The 17,466-nt window shown below is 40.3% G+C and overlaps 1 protein-coding gene across 1 annotated transcript in view; it reads right to left on the reverse strand.

The window, feature by feature from the left end:
• Positions 1-1,935: 1,935 nt before the first annotated feature.
• The window catches only part of KCNQ1 (potassium voltage-gated channel subfamily Q member 1), a 375,825-nt gene continuing 360,294 nt past the window's right edge, over positions 1,936-17,466 (reverse strand). Inside the window, exon 18 of the mRNA XM_026078855.1 lies at positions 1,936-3,822. Within this exon, the coding sequence (XP_025934640.1) occupies positions 3,622-3,822 (201 nt within the window). The 3' untranslated portion in view covers positions 1,936-3,621. The remainder of the gene's footprint in view (positions 3,823-17,466) is intronic.

The following is a 17,466-nucleotide window of genomic DNA, read 5'->3' on the forward strand; positions in this document are numbered from 1 at the left end:
ATTTAATCTGCTGACTAATACATCAAATTATTTCTGCCTCAGCTAGTATTTGAGCGCAGCACTGGCCCATTACATTATTTGAAGCAAGCCTACTTTAAAATACAAGAGTGAAAATGAGTGATGTCTGGACTTTTGTTCCTCTTTTGTAAGGTTCTATGTCAGGGGGAAGCTAAAAACCAACATCCTGTAATTGTCAGTCTGGCAGCAGGCTCTTCAAGCTCCGCAGCTCCTCGTGCTCCGAATAACGCAGAGAACACGCAGTAATGAAGGCTGGGCACACAGCAGGCCTCGGGAATGCCTTTTGCCTCAGCGTTAACTATTTATATTAGAGTGGTACCTAAAGTCCGCAAAGCCAACATTTCCTGCCTGCTTAAAAAATGCTTCGCGCAGTTCGTATAAACAGCAGACATCAGCGAATAAGGTTTCGACAGAAATCCATACTCACCGCCCAATGGTTATTTCAAGGACAGTCCTGAGAAGAAGGTGTTGGACTGCTCAGCTAATCTCCCTAGTGCTGCTGTCCCACCACATGCTTGTGAGAGGCAAATATTAAGGTACTTACTGTCAAGAGAAGTCTTTCAGGAAGCCTTCAGCATGGAAAGTGGATCTTCTTGATCTTGGGGCGAGGTGGATTATTGGATATGAAGCAGCAGGTTTGAGAGCTGGCACTGTTTCTGCAAAGGTCAGCTGGATCCAACCTGCAATCACAGACCTTGACACAACCTGCCACTAGGTCTGAGAATCTTTGAAAAGTGATTATTCGGAGGATTCTGGTGACCGTGATTTTTGAACAGCTATAGACAAATTAATACATCAACAATGTGAAATTATCTTTTGCATGAGGTGCTTGTTAGGCCATATTGCTATCAATGAGCTTAGCTGCCAAACAGAAAACGTAGGGGCAATCTTGGGAAGAAACAGGTAGGAATGGATGCATTTTCTGATCAACAGAATGCCTCTACAAATACATGGGCCTGGCTGCTTTTAGCAAGAGCTAAAAGACACGTCTTTTTCCCCAGGGCCACCCCAGCTGATTAAGTCCTGCTTTCTTATCTCTCTAGCAAGGAAGCAGGAGAAGGCTTGAGGATGCTTCTCCAGTCCTGTGTTGCAAATAAGGGATCCTACACCGTACGGGGGGCTCAGAGAAAAATGAAAAACAAAGCCAACAACTTTTCTGTGGGTATCAAATTTCGGGATTTTAGAATGAACAAAAGACATTGCACTCTTGTCCTGAATTTTATTAGGAAATTAAAAGGCTGATTGATAACCTGAAATTACATAGCAAAGCTCATTTTAAAAAATGTCCAAAATCATCACAACAACTTTGATTTCTATAAAACATAATGCCCAGATATAATCCCTGCTTATGTCTGTAATTTTCTATACCCTTAACATTTATCTACTGTACAGCAGCAAGACTGGATAATTTTAACATAATCTGTAAAGTTAAATACAGTATACAGTTCTCTGCAGTCCAAGTGAAATAGATGAAATGTTTAAAACAAAGCAGTACTGGAATATGAGCAGTATTATGAAAAGGTTGCCTGTGATTTCAGGTCATTACGCATCAGTATTTCAGACTGCTCATACATATTAAAGATTGGTGACATGAACAGCTCTGCAAAATTATGAGGCTTTAGAGCATTAGTTTTTCAATAGTTTTATTTTTTTCTTTTTAAGTCTGCTCTCCTTCAAACAAGCATTTAAACCAAACAAGCATTTTTATATACATCACTAGAGGGTGGAACGTTTTGAAACTTGCAGACTTCCCAACTTCCTAAAGTCGCAGCAGCTGAGCGCTCCTCGGCGCGGGGAGGGTGCGCGGCCGCGGGAGCCGATAGCCGAGCGCGGTCCGCGGGGAGGGAGCCGCGGGGCCGCCGAGCGGGTCTCGCCGAGTCCTCGGCGCGGGGAGGGAGGGAGGGAGGGAGGGAGGGCTGGGGTGCCCGCGTCTCAGGCCATGCGCGGGGTTGTGAGGAGATGTGCCCTGTTGGGGGTTGCTAAAGAAAGGAGTCCTGCTTCCTGGGCGCAGGCGCTACCTGCAGCTGCTTTCCTGCTGGGGGATCCCGCACGCAAAGTGAGGCTCAGGGAGCTGCTGCTGGCTCCTGCCGTTGCGGATGGGAGCGGGACCGCTGTGAGACACCATCTCGCAGGGAGGGGAACGAGGTGCACGGGGCGTGCATGGTGCTCAGAGTGCAAGAACTCATAAAGCTGTCTTCAACTCCCTCTTCTTTTGCCAGCAATATATGCTACCGTTATTAAATTGAACTAAATCGCTGCTCTGTAATCCTCAGTCTCCTGTCACTCTGTCAACCGTAGAGACGTTCCTCCTTCAAAAGAGGGCTTATATGGTACAGGTGCTTACTTTTTGCATGGAATGAATTTCAGCCTTGGTAATCAAAGCCCAAATCCTGCTCACTTAGTGCATGTGAAAAATCACACTAAGCCAAGCACTGCTGCTTTTAATGCAACTATAATGTGGGATAATGTGGTTTAACTCTGTGGGTTGTAGGTGAGGCCCTTGGTCCTCTAAATTAGGGCTGGCACTTTTGTGTATCAAATGACTCTCGTAAGGAGTTGAATTTCTCAAGCCATTATTCAGGAAACTATTCAAATCGTCATATATGCTGTCTGGATGAGAGATGCTTTCCTGAATTGGGGCCTCAATTCCTGCAAGAATTATGGATGCGCACTAAGTGGCCAGCTCAAGCACTTGACCAGCAAGTCCAGGCACTTCAGACTTTTGCATGTGTGCTGTTGTACTATTTTGGAGAGTGTAAGCTAAAAAAAAAATAGATTTAAGAAGTAGTAAGCCTTCTTTTTAAAAGCTATTTCAGGACAAGCACATTCAGACCACTCTGTTTTCTATTTATATATAAATTCTTTGGCAGCAACTTTCTAGAAAGTAGAATCATTTTTTCTGTGTAATACTTTATTGTCTCCCCATGAAAAATTGATATCTTAAAAAATCTATAGCGCTTTCCACTATAAATAGTATTGTTCCAGATTAAGGATTAGTTCCTCCCTGAAGAAAAACAGATTTAAAAAATCTGGTCATTATCTGATAACTGTTTATGTAGCAACCTTAAAATAAAACAGAAAAAGAAAATCATTCAGTATGTGGTTTGTCATTCTCTAGAATGTTAGTGGTATGTTTATACAATAAAACCAACATAAGTTATCCTATTTTGTTTTAAAAACCTTAGTAGTAGAAATATATTGCTATCTGCAGATTCATAAACAGAACACACATTTTCCATCTAAGTTCAAGTATTATTAGAATATTATTATTGCTATTATTATTATTAAAGGAGCTCTAAATCCTTGCAATTTTGCCTGTCTTTACATTGTCTTGGTCTTTCCAAGAAATAATGAGTTGCGATCATTTGTTCTTGAGCAAAATCAACGTGAAACTTCACAAAGTTTAGCCTGGTAGAAAACAGCTTGGCAATCCTTAGTCTATTATAGCGACTTTTAGAAGAGTGTATTTGAGACTAGTAGTATAGATGCAACAGTCTTGTGTTTTCTTGGATGGCTGATGAACTTAATTCCTTCCAGATTCACAACGTTCAGTCTCATTTACATGAGAAAGGTGGGAAGAACCCAGCCCAGACTTATACCCCATCAGGAGATATCATCTTGGTTTCTTCTTGGCACTGTCAGCTGCTCATAGGTCGGCAGAGTGTTATTAGGGAGGAAAAGATCTGAATTAACGTTGTTGCCTCTCTGAGATGCTCTGATATTGCCTTGATGGCCCTGCTGACTGGAAACCAGATGATGCAGCATATCTGTAATGAGGTTCAGTTTCTGGTCCATTTGTGTAACCTACAAAGGCAAAGGGAAAGTTTGCTTAGCATCAGCGCTTGAGAGAATTGCAACAAACCACGTAATACAAATGAGATATGAAAATGACATTGTTCTTAAATAGCGTCGCAACAACCTCTACAAAAACACCACATAGTCACTGTTCATCAAACAGAGCCTTAGGAAGTTATTGCAATAGGTCAGACACAGAAGAGTTGGATGAGGAGAGGCCTGTTAGTACTCAACTCTGGTATGTGCTTTGACAGTTATTTTATACCTGGATAAATGCATGCCAGTTGGGTTTTTAAAGTGAAAGACCCTTCTATCAACACTGTGTTGGGATAGAGAACTTAGTACCAGAACTGAGTTTCTGCTGTTTTTTTTGTTGTTGTTATTATTGTGTCCACATTTTTTTAAAACACTACAAACTTCTGACATGCTTGTATGCCCTGATCATATCAATGTGCTCAGTAAATATCTGCTCTGCATGCAGTGATCTAACGAGCTACAAGGCAGGTCGGGCTGATGCTCTCTCTCTGTTACATTTGGGCCACATTACCAGCTCGGGCCACAAAACGCCACAGAGACATTTTTGCTGATGCAACTGCACAGCGGCTGCATTCTGTGGCTATGGGGTGGAGTGGGACATGATTCTCTTTCATTCCAAGTCATTCCTCCAATGACACAGGGTTCACCAGGACTGCCATTGCAATTACGTGAGTCACAGCAGCCCAGAAACTCTTCCACAAGGGGTCAAGACTAACCTAACTAGCAGGGGGGCTGCAGGGGAAGGTTCAGCCTCAATCTGTAACATCCATTTTCCTCTGCCTTTGGACAGAAGCTGCTTGAATTATTTAATTCCATTTTTGTTGTTCTGCTCTTTATTCTAATTTTTCGGAGCAAATATAATGACAAATCAGGATACATAACAGAGGCTAGGTTATGGGTTTGTCCAAAGTTGAGGTGGTATTTGGAGCACGTTTGTGGTACTCAGAGGAAAATCAAGAACTACATGTTTCGAAGAGCACCACAATTTCAGTCTCTGGTTTCCTGCATGTTCCAGGCAAGTAACCCGCACTAGCTCTTTTATCCGGCATGGGATGCCTCCTCTCTGCTCTGACTCAAAGGCACTGAGCGAAGATGGGCTCTTAAAGCTAGGCACGGAGAGAGCTCAAAGTGCTGCCCCCTTGCTGCCCAGGGGCATGGCAGGCAGGCAGGCGTTCCCACAGGATTAGGTGACTCTTCTTCCCGGATGGCAAGCGGCTCTGAAATTGGGCAACGAGACTTTGCCTCATGCCCTCTTAAGCCCTTCTGCAAGCATAAAGAGAAAGCCATGATTTTGCCATTGTGGTCTCAGATCCAGTAATCCGCAGGGATCCTAAAACACAAAGTAAACTTACAGGCAAAAAGATGCAGTAGGTTTTACAAAGGGGAAAGAAAGCAAGCAGAAAAACTGTGGTAGGAATAAATTGCTGCCTAAAATATCTGCTAGAAAATAGTGAAAGGCACATAAAACTGCTAGAAAGAGCATGAGTGGGAGCAATTTATATGTGCTTGGCTATCATCCAAGTATCACACAGGATAGTAAAAGACAGTAAGGCTGAGCAGAACATCAACAAACCTGGAGGATTTCAGCAGAGACCAAAATGTTTTTCCACTGTAGAGAAAATGCTGTTTTTTTCAAACACTTTGTACAACTGGTAGGGAAGCAGATATAGTAATTTAAAAATACGAGGTGCCAGAGATTTATACTTTGCAGCTGGTTTTGAAAACATTAGGCAAAGCACCCTAGATGGTACATGAAACACTAGTAATTCTGGATGGAAATGGATGTTGAAAGATGAGATTCTTAAAATGAGGAAGTTCAAGAACACATAAGTTCAAGATTTCTAGAAGGAAATACAGATTGAAAATGGAGCAGATCAGTAGGTTTTCATTTCATCCCTATTTGTTCATTCCCTTAAAAAAAGGCACGCTTTTTACTACTGGTGCCCATTGCAGATGGCAAATGCATCATGATCTAAGCATGACAGTACAAATAGTTGCTAGCGAAGCTTGCAAAAATATCTCATTTCTCCATCGCCCACTGCCCAGGTATTACTGGCTGTGAGAGACAGCTGTGCTGGAAAGCAAAGAGTGGGAGAGTGCCGACTAATAGCTGCCTTCAGAGTCCGAAGGACAACTTTCCCCTTGAAAAGAAATGTCTTTTGTGCTAATTATTCTTAAATAACTAGGGGATTTTTTTTTTTTTTTTTTTTGTGATTCCAGACAGCGATTACCAGAGGAAGTACAGACTGAAGATATATCTGGAAAATGTGCATTTATGAAACTCTTGCAGTGATGGGCTATTGAACATGACAGTAGATTGGACCGAGATCTGGACAGTCCTTCAACAGCTGTGCATCTTGGTGATGAAGTACTGGAGAGTAAGTGAGATGTAAATACTCTTGCTGGGAAATAAATTCCCAGAGATAATTGTCTAATTTTTTCTCTGGAGCAAGGTTTGGCTGCTGCAGCTGTGGAGTGCAGSAGGCCCACAGAAGCAGAGGCAGAAGCTAATTACTGTTGAGCTGAGCCATATGAGATAAAAAGTGAAGCCCTTCTTCCTTGCTCCTGCTTATCTGTGTATGCCTCCGAAGCCACAAAGCAGCATCTGTGCAGGGAGGTATAGAGAGCTGGTTGTGTTTAATTGTTGTGAATCAGTTTAGCTTTTAAATAAAGAAAACCATTTCCCAGGGAATTCTGTGCCCATTAAAGGCTTGCTCCAAGACACGCTGAAGTCAGTGGTAGTTTTTGGCAATCACAAACTTCCAGTGACTTCAGTGGGCTCTGGATCAGTCTTGGACTGAGCTGACAATCCCAAATAGTAACACATTCTTTGGATATTACAAGGAAAGAGAAGTTTAAATTTCTGTACGTTGCTTTGCTCATGCTTCTTAGGGCTGGATCAGAAAAAATGACATCTGAGACAGGAATGGGATGAGGGGCCCCCATGCTTGATCCTGCCAAAGGGGTGTCTTCTATTAAAAGTATGAGACCAGTACATTTTAAAGAGAGAATGAAAAACCATCAGAAGGCAACTTCTACTGTCATCACAGGTCTCCGATGTACAAGAATAAGAGGCTTGCTGGTGAACAGCCTTGCATACTAGCAATCCCAGTCTTCCTTTGTCCTCCACATACTACCACACATCCTGAAAAATACTGTTCACTTGTTTGCTGCAGAGATAATTGCATCCACTCGAAAAATGTCAGTGTGCAGTATCTTTTTTATTAAACTGGATTTATGCATTTACCATATTGCGTGTAGAAGTGTATCATCTCCCCTGAATCATACTTTCAAACACATTTACTTGATTAGAAATTAGCTATGATGCCAGAATGTAATAAAAGCAAAGCGAACAGGAAAAGTGCTGATGTTGCTATAATCTTAACTGCTTTGGACAACTCTGATCCCGGTACTTAAAACAGCAAACAGTGTTAATTACGTAGAAAAATAACTCAGACTGATTTTGTTTTTTTTTAGGAGAAAGTAAGCTCTTTTTATGTGATTTATACTTCGTTAGAAGTATGATGTTTGATCAAATTCTTGATATGCAAATCATTTCCTTTGAATTTTGCAGTTGTTTGGCAAAGCAAGCAATGTTTGAAACTTCAGAAATTACACACTATGGTTATTACAAAGTCTTACTCAAATATTGCATGCAAACAACATTTTTCCATCCTCCAAAACAAGGTTTTTTTTAAAGGATCCAAAGGTCATAGATTGAGCACAGATGGAGAAAAGTAGATTTAAATAAGTTTTGAATCTAACTCTTAGAAATGAATTAAAAAAAAATCACACCCATACAGAACACTGAAAAAAAACCCAAAAATAGTTTTGCACAAAGACTGAAAGATTAGAGCACAAATTTCAAACTGCACATCACGAACAAAGGTAGCTATGTTATGGAATAGCTTTTCGCTATCCCTACAGAAGTTACGGGGGCACATGATCACGCTGCTGTCCCACACTATTCAGTAGGGCCAGGGACATAGCTCCTGTGAACCACAAGGTCCTCTTATGGCATGTTTTCAGGAAAAGCAGTTCTCTACAGCTAGATATAAAATAACATGCCAGCTTTTATGAAGGTATCAAAGACATTCCAGGAGGTGTTAGTGAATGAGACAGAGACTGTTCTTGTGACAAGAGGGAAAAACAAAATAAAGAACAATTTATCTATTAAAATTCCACACATTTTTACACTATATTCATTTCAAATGTTTTGTAATTTTAAGCACCCATAACGAATCTATGGTACAATTCATAATATGATATGTAACAATTAATTTCTTTCTTTTTTTTTAAAAACGAAAAACCAAAGAGATGCCTGGGTGGCTTTAAGTACCCAGGGACAGCTGGAGGAGAGTCTCCTTCATGCACTGCTATGATGGAGAACTACAAAGTGGAATTCTGAAGGCCTGCTCCCAAAACGTAGCATAGGGATGTGCTGGGAAGGGGCAAGGGCAGCTGCAATCATGGAGCAGAGGGAAATGTTATTTTCGGCTATGGATATTCAGGATAGTGGGGAAGCCCAAGGATAAAACTTGGAGATTGGCATAATTTAGGCCACAAAGACCATAGTCAACTACAAATTACCAAGAGCTTATGCCAAGCGCTGCTCTATGATCTGGAGGGAAAAGGGTGATTAAASCTGTCTTATCTGCCCTTCCTTCTGCATTTCTAGTTCCCTGACTCAGAGATTTCAAAGCAAAATGAACATTTTAAAAAATGGTTAAAGGTAAAAATTATCATCCCTTTGGACAGAATGGTGGTTGATAACTACCTATATTCTTAACACAGYTGACTGATTAAACAAATAATTTGTGCTTACTTAAGAAATTTTTTAGCAGCACAGTTTATGCATAGTGCTCACTCAGTGGATTCAGGTGGACTGTGTTTGTTCTTAATACAGAAAGACGAGTGAAAAGCTGCTAAAAGACAAGAGGGGAAAAAGAATGCAAACTACGCTTGGCTGAAAGAAAATGTGATAAAGATAAATTTCAGAGCACTTTCAAAGATTAGACTCCCAATTCTGCAACCCTCGTTTATCCTGAGTAGCATTAATTTCTAAGCGCAGCTTTTTAGTTTAAAGGGAATCACCTCTTTAAGGTACTTTTTAAAATAACTGAAGATATTTGGGGAGATCTTCATGTATTTGTCATTGCTGATGGCCTCTTAATAAAGAAGACCCTGTTGCTCTTTAGTGTGTCACAGTTCTGTGGAAGGAAAATTACACTTTCTTCCTCCATGCATACTCTGAAGAGGTGTTAAAAAGAATCCCTTCCCTGTTCGCTATTTGCTGTTATACTCTGAAATGAGCTGGCTGCCTGTTTCAGAAAAACACACACAAAAAAGTCCTTTTGGTTAACAAAAACATCTTCAGGCACACTAATGGCTCACTCAAAGAAAAGATAAGATGCAAAAAATATTCTAGAACTCATCATATCTGTTAATAGCAATGATACGCAGAAAAGTACCTGTATCAATCAGTACTTTAGAAAACAATGTGTGCGCTTCAGGCTAAACATCTCTTCATCAGGTGTGGTTATAAATCTTACGGGATGCAGCCTAATTCTTGAGAACATTGGAAGAAGTTTCAGAAAGCAACTTCTCTGGTTCCTCTTCTTGCTAAGTCCCTACACAGTTTGGTATCTCATTATTACTAATAGTTAATGCTTTAGTTTTGAGGGTCCTTTGGACAGGAACATATATGAGCGTCTTTTTAATAATTTCAGGGACAGGGATAGGAATCTTTGTAGAGCATTTATTTAAAAAAATTCTCTATAATAACGGCAGGACAGAGCAACAATTTCAGTATTCTTAAAGAAAGCTTTTCCGTTCAGGTACATGATCTTCCAAAAGCATTGGGAACAGTCTTTCTTCCATTTACAGTACCCAAGATCCCCGATTCTCGAGAATCCTCTTATCAGAGCTTCTGGCTTCGATGTGTTTATTTTGGTGCCAGAGATTAGGCAGAATTCTTGCTGGAGGTTATATACCAGTCGCTGAGGTGTTTATAGGAGCACATAATCTGCATGAAGGAAGATTTGTGCTCCAGACTGTCTGTACTTTCTCTTGAGAGGTGTCCAAAGAAGGGAGTGTGTGTGTGGTGTTTGGGGGAAGGACAGAGGAAGTGGAGCCAGTGAGAAAACACTCTCACTTTAATATAAGATTACTTATTGTTAGAAAAATAAAAGGCCGAGCTTTTGAGGAACAAAATTAATGGGTTTTGTGGGTTGGATGTAACAAGTCGCTTTCTAGTCAATGAAAATGTTATGAACCACTGTATTAACTGACAAAATTGATATCTTTGAGAGCAAAAGCATCTTTGGAAAGAAAGGTACTTGCTATACACTGTGCTCTAAAATTAGCTCTCCTGCATAAAGCTATCATTGCCAAGCTCTTCTTCAGTCTGACATACTAAAAATAATTTTTTTCAGTAAACTGAGATTGTTGTTGGTGTCACCTTGCTCCGTATTTTTATGGTAAAATTTTTCTCCCACAGTTTTCAAAAGTTTAAAAGGGGTTAGAGCTTATTTCTTGTAGTAGTAACCCTGAAATACTTGCTGGTGTTTCTCCATCAATCAATGTGTGCCACTGCATGCTTTCAATGGGAGACAGTGGTGACCTGGGACTGGGAAGAAACTTCAAAATCATTGAGTGAGGGTCAGACCTCAGACCCAATGGGGATCTGCTGGACATATAGGACAGTCATTGGCTCTGATTCACCAGATGTTACATCAATAAAAGAATGAACTGCTATTAAAAAGGACTTTACTTGACGTAGAAAATTCCTAATGCACTGTATAGAAATTGTTTTGTCACATATTTTTCTTAATTACATTGGAAAGTGAAATAAATTGGTAAAACTGCTAATTAAAATCTTATTTCTTTGGAAGGTACCACACATCAACATGTGGCCATTTGATTAGTGACTATAACATTTTGGCATTTTAAAGTAATTTTTGCTTGTTTGAAGTATTTTGTCCCGATTGTGCAGCATGATCTTTAGGGTACCACATACCGGAGCTACAGAAAATGGGAGAAATCACAGGGATGATTTATACATTCTCTCTTTTCATTGAAATTGGGAAAGGAAACCATATGAGACAGCATTTCAGTCAAGAAAACATAGTGAAAAACTGCAGGGCCTGCCTCTGATACAATTTATGACAATATAAGTCCACCTACCCAAGGTGCACATATAACCCCATTACCGCGATGTCAGACCAACCCACATGCTTCTTGTTTATCTTTAGAGCTTTCCTGTAGGTTACTATTCCTAAGCGTTATTCCTGCTTTATTGATGGACAACTAAGCCAGACAGACACTATGTGAACATTTGCCCAGGGTCATGGAAGAGTCCTTGGAAAAGCACGGACTTGGATCCAGGTTTCTCAACAGGCACAGGTAAGTATGCCTTTGTGCAGCACAGCATGATCTTCGGTCCCAGTTGTACTTGTTGCTATTCAAAAGTTAAAAGAACCCAGAACCTGTACTCTCTCTGTGCTAAGTATATTATACATGTGTTTCTTATGTTTAAGAAGATAAACGTTAGTTTTGATAAGCAAGTAACTGTACTGCAGGGATTTCTTTTTTCTTTCCAAATATCTTTTTCCCTAAAGAAAAACATCTTTTTCTCCTAACTTCCTCAAAGTTTCTGGAAATTTTACAACTCTGGTTAACTGTCAGTTCAATTTCTTCCATGTGGATTTTTTTTTTTTTTTGATTTTTAGAACAGTGTAGATTACAATTATAATGCCATTTTTCAGATTAGGAGCCCCCCTTGAATTCTATTCAAAAGTGACAATAATAGGAGACCTGCTCTGACAGGTCAAAAACTCAAAAAAAGGGATACGAAAAAGCCATTTAAGTATTGTTTTACAGGAATGTGTGTTTTGCATAAAATATGGCACATATATTACCCAGCACAGAATATGGGCAGTATGTTTTTGTAACTGCCGCTTTTATGACTTTTTCCCAAGATAAAAATTAAGATACAGCCTTCAGCGACAGCAGTAATTGAAGAAGATGCTATGCAATAAAGCAGAAACTTTCACAGGTATCTTTGACTATTTCCAGCCGCTCACACAAATCTCATCTACATATCTTTACATGAATAAATGCTTCTGATCTGCAGCAGGCAAACCTTCAGATTCAAGAGGAATTACTGAAGAAGACCTACAAAGAAACAAGCCGCAACAACAAAGGACAAATGCTGTGCTTTGGTAAGAGAGAGCAATTACTCTAAGGACTTAAAAATTATGAAAGACAAATAGAAGTCAAAAACTACAAACAYTACAAATTGTTTTGTTTTTACCTGTCCCCTTCATAAAATTACCTGGGTATAACTTGCTGGTTGACTAAAGGAACCAAGGTAAAATGAATACCTCTCCTTCTAACAAGGAGGTCAACAGGACACTGCCAAAAGGAGGAGTTAGTCATGGCAGAGTGAAACCTACTTGGCCATGGATTGTTATAGGGTGCAAGATCTCAAAAGGTGGAAAGATTTTGGGGCAGTGGTTATTTTACAAGCGGAGAGGACTCAGAAAGCCCAAGGATGAAAAAGTCAGAATCGGATGACCTAAAATCCCACTAGTCAAGATAGAAATGAGGACCAAGATGGAAATGGATGGAGGAGATGGGCAGAAGTAGAGATTAAATGCTGCTACTACTTGAGAAAAGAGAGTTGAGAATGGGGGCCTTGGCTCATCATTTTTGTTGCTGTTGTTAACTTCTTGCAAAAATATTTGTTTTGTTTAAAATGCCCAAACTGTTAGAAATTAGCTCTTCCTGAGAATCTTCATTTAACTGTAGGTGTAAATTCAGGGCAAGAAGCCCCTCTGATTGCTAATCCCTCCCCAAACTGCCTGGCCTGCCTTGCTGGCCTCACAGTACTGAATACATGCCCAGATGTGTGCAATGCTCACAGATCTATCTGGCATCCAGAGGGCTATAGCCAAGCAATTAAAATTTGTGGTTGACTCTTGTAGATAAATGAGACAAGACTTAAAACACATGGAAATTTTCAAGTTAGGACAGTGTCCAAAATCTACAGTCTTTGGCCCAGCACAGCCTCAGGATACCGCATTTTTTTTACTAAAATATTACAAAGGTCAGAGGATTTTTTTTTTAACCCTTTCCTCTAAACTCAGAGAGTATCACAATATGAGCTGTCGATGAACAAGGGAGTTTGAAATCTTTTTCTCTCCTTGTCTGCAGCCAGGAAAGTGAAGTTTAGGGGCTTGTCTCTAAATATAACTTTTATCAGAAGCTACTAAAGAAGATAAAATTCCCCTATCCTATTAACTGAATATTCTGGATTTTTCAAGAATTTGCTTATCTTCATTTACTATAGCCCCACCTTCAGGAAATAATATCTCCTTCACCAGTCACAACTGTCTTCCATTTCCATTTAAAAATAAGACACAACCTTGGCAAGAAGAGACAGATTCTTTTTGTACAAGTGAATCAATAGCAAAAGTAGGAGAAGTTTATGTACCAACAAAAATGACCTGACATCCATCTAGCACCATCATCCGAAATGGTTTCTCAACTTAAGCTTAAACTGAAATCCAGCTTTATGAAGGATGTCAAAGAGGCTTGAGTTAACAAGCAGGGTGAGGGAAGTATTGATCAAAGAAACAAAAAAACCCCTTATCTTTATGCAATAGGTTGGAAATAGTGGTAGAATAAATGGCATTAATTACCACATCTTATATCCAAAGCAGCGTGGGAGTGTTCATGTACCTATACTCCACCGTGCTGAAGTAGGCAGGTATGGTTATTGCTATCACAAAGTAGGGAAAATTAAAGCAGTAAAGTTAGTGGCCAGCTTGAAAGGGAGAGCTCAAAAAAAACTTTAAAAATCATCTCCCCTGTGCTAGGCAGATCTTAAGATCTCAAAGAAAACCCCCAAACTGTTTCCTAATGAGAGGACAGGTTTGAAAGCTGTTTGCTGATTCCCCGCTGACGTCCTTGTTCACCAAAATGTCCCTGTGCTCTGTCCTTCGGGCCGAGTGCTCTGGTACCCCTCTGCGGGGGGAGAACGATTCTCCACTCAGCTAAAAGGCACACATATTTCAGACACTTTGGTGCCACAGCCGTGAGGCCAACTGCCCCAGGTACTCGCCTCCCGAGGGCTCTTTCTGCGGGTTTAGTCGCAGCAGCACAGCCTCTGAATCTCACGCCATTTTTTGTTGTCAGAAGTTTGGCTACCAGACAACAGCTTTCTCCTAGCTGTGGATTCCTGTTTCAAATGTGGAACAGTGGCATATTTACAACACTTTAGGGTTAAAAAAGAGTAAAAGATCAAACTACAGAAAAATGTCCAAAACACTTCTCCACAAAAAAAAAAAGTCTGAACCAAAACCCCCTACCACCATCACCAATTAAACAGAACAAAAACTGACTAATCCTTGACCTCTCTCCAAAGTGGACTGTTTTGTTTCTTGAATCCTTGGCTCTTATTCCTGTAGTATACTGGGACTATGACTAATAACCCCTTGCCAGAGTACTGCTGATAATTTCACCATTGAGTAGCTCCTCCAGTTCTGGATCATCATAGCATGCACTGAAGCTGCCAAGATTTTATTTTTAAAAAACAAAGACTAAGATATACATTCATAATCCCCAGTGTTAGGAATACTTTTTTTCAGTTCTAACTGTTCAGTTTTGCATGACAATTTTTCTTCCTTCCTCCAAACCCTATTTTCAGATGCCTGCTAAGAAATGGTTCCCTCTTTCCTTTCTTTCTCTCAAACACATTTCCTAATTCAAAACAGATTTGAGACTGCTGCTATTTTTTAAAGCAAATATGCCATGTATCACATTGAGTTAGCTCAGTTTGCTTATATTGTGTTTCACACTTCACCCAAATGGGGCATCCATACTCCTTTTCAAAGGGAAGAAAGCCAGATTTGGTGCACTGGGGTTTCTAGCTGGAGCAGAAAGTGAGACACAGCAACAGGTTATGGATTTTATAGCAGACCCAATTCTGTCTTACAATAGAAACTAATTGCCTACTTCAGTAATGACACTGCTTCCCCACATGAAGCAGACAGACAAGCMCAAGTTCAAGCACCTCACAGCACTCGCCATGACTTTGTTCACTGGCAGTAACCTTGAGGAAATGAGAACTAGGAAGCTCAGTCCACCCAAAGCTTGCGAATGGGAGTTAGCCTGAGTTACAGCAGTGCAGCACTGTGCTGTTGCATGCCATTGCTACTGCTTTGAAAATCCACATCTTCTGGCTCCTGTCTTGCTTCGAGGAAGTGATACTGGTAGTGAAAAGCTGCAGTGTGCCCCAGTTTGTCCAATGTGAGGAACCTGCTTTTAGCAATCTGCTCATGTCAGGTCCCTTAATACACCTCAAGCCAAGCACCCAAAAATCAAGAGTTGGTTTTGAAAAGGTTGGTTACCATTACTTTAATAGCAGCTGGAGTACTTGCATTCACAGAGGGATTCATAGGGTTCCTCTGACCTAATGCATATCTTAAAGGTGAGGGTGGATACCACCAGAGCAGGGCAAGGAAAGGGAAGAGAAGAGAATGTGCCTTATGTAGCACAGAAGGGGAGGGAAAGATTATAGGTGTCACAGGCATAGGATAAGAAGACGATTGGACCGGCCTAGGGTGCCCCTTTGGGAAACTGTGCATAGGGTGATGGTGAGATGGGGTTGCATGAAAAGAAACAGCTTTAAAAGTTTACAATGTGCCTTAAGATTCCTATGTGGAAGATGCTAATGATCAGCAAAATATCACCAACGGATACAATGGGATGGGATGGGATGGGATGGCATGACATGGTGTGGCACCAATGAGAAAGGGAAGGGCACCACGATTTCCTTTTTTTTTCTTGAAATGTTAAACAAGATGACGACTTCAACCAGCTTTTCAAAAAAAGACTTTCGGCCAGTTCGTTTTTCAGTATTTGTAATCTACTCATTATTTGCAATTTGATAGTTATCATGTGGGCAAAAAAGACATAAGCTCCTTTATAGTTAAAATGAGCTTACAAAATTAACAACCATACAATGACTTACGCAGCAATCAGAAATGGTAGGGGAAAAGGGGTGGGGGAGAGAAAGAGAGAGAAGCAATTAGAATAACAGTGAGTTTTGAGATTCCCTGAGGGCTGCTGGTAATTAAACCAACGGCAACATGAATCTCTGTTTGATGTGGTCATGAATTTGTTTTCAAAAGAAAAATCTTTAAAAAGATTCTTTCAAGAGAAATTTTTAGAAAACAAGCTCAGCATGAATAATTAGACCAGAAATACTTTGATAAATATTATTATGGAGAAGTCATTTATGGGCCATGGCATTTGAAGGTTAGAAATCCTCGTGATAAATAAGGTGGCAAGTTTGCACCCATTCTGAACACACAAAACCAGGTCTGTATTCTTGCATGCTTGAGTTAGTTCCTCAGAACGAAGACCGTTAGCCTCTTGTTTTTGCCATTGCTTTAAGCTTTAAAAAAACGCAGACGCAAGACAGAATATTTCAGTGGGAAAACTCAGCGTAATGAATGACAACCACAGAGAATTCCACAGGCCCTTTTTTTCCCCCTGGGGCTGCACAAAGATCAGAGGTGAAATTTATCTGTGATAAAACGTCTGCTAGCTCCCTTTATTCCCCCAGCCTTTGTAACCTCTGCTGAAATTATATTCTTGGAAATACCTCCGTCGCGATACTCTAAAAATAAAGAAGCTTTAATTTTGTTGCAATTCTAAGCACCCAGCAAAACCACTGCAACACAGAGAAGACACAGATGCCCTGCACCCTTTAAAGTCGAGCGGCTATGGACGCCCAAAAGCTGCATTGCATTTGTTTACTGAACACTTCAAAAAGCTGAGGCAGAAACAATCAATCACAAGCCAGCAAATAACCAAGCAGTGAACTAGAACCTACTGTATTTATCACTGGAAAACACGTTTAAAAAGAAAAGATACTGCCTCTTGGCTGTCATGGCATTATTCATAAAGGAGAACTAGTAGATCTTACGGATACTGGGAGCAAAGCTCCAACAAAGGCAACCAACTGTTAATGAAGAAGGGTTTTCAGTCAAAAAACTCATTACCTATGCCTGCAGGAGTTCACCAGCTCTGCCAATTGAAATTGGGGGAAATTAAGTGATTGTTTTGCTGTAAAAATTGTAGTATTAGACATTTTTCTTAAAAATCCAACTTCTGAAGCCAGCCAGCTCCGTGAGAATTTCAGCTGCAATTTTCAGACTTAGCTGCTAACCAACCATATTGCAGAGAAAAGCCTGAAAACATGTCAGTGCACACTACTGTCTCAGAACCCACATTTTAAAGACTCTGATTTTTGTTTCCTTTTTTTGCTTCAATACAACCTCATGGCTTTAAGCCAATCTCCTCACACTTTTTGGGGCCTGACCCATTTTGAAAACTAAGAGACAGATCATTTGGCTGCTACCAGTAACAAGTTCTGTAGGGGTTAACTTTCCAGACTGGTTCTATTGCAGGTTTCCCTTTGGTCTTGAGTCAGTTAAAATACCAAAGCTCTTCTCCCTAACATTTTAAGCTGCAGTGACTCTGAAAGTAAATAAATGTTTCTGATAAAATAACAAGCTTGAAAAATTTAGTGGATGACAAAGATAA

This window comes from Apteryx rowi, unplaced genomic scaffold, assembly GCF_003343035.1.
Source record: "Apteryx rowi isolate R43461 unplaced genomic scaffold, aptRow1 scaffold_49, whole genome shotgun sequence".
NCBI lineage: Eukaryota > Metazoa > Chordata > Aves > Apterygiformes > Apterygidae > Apteryx > Apteryx rowi.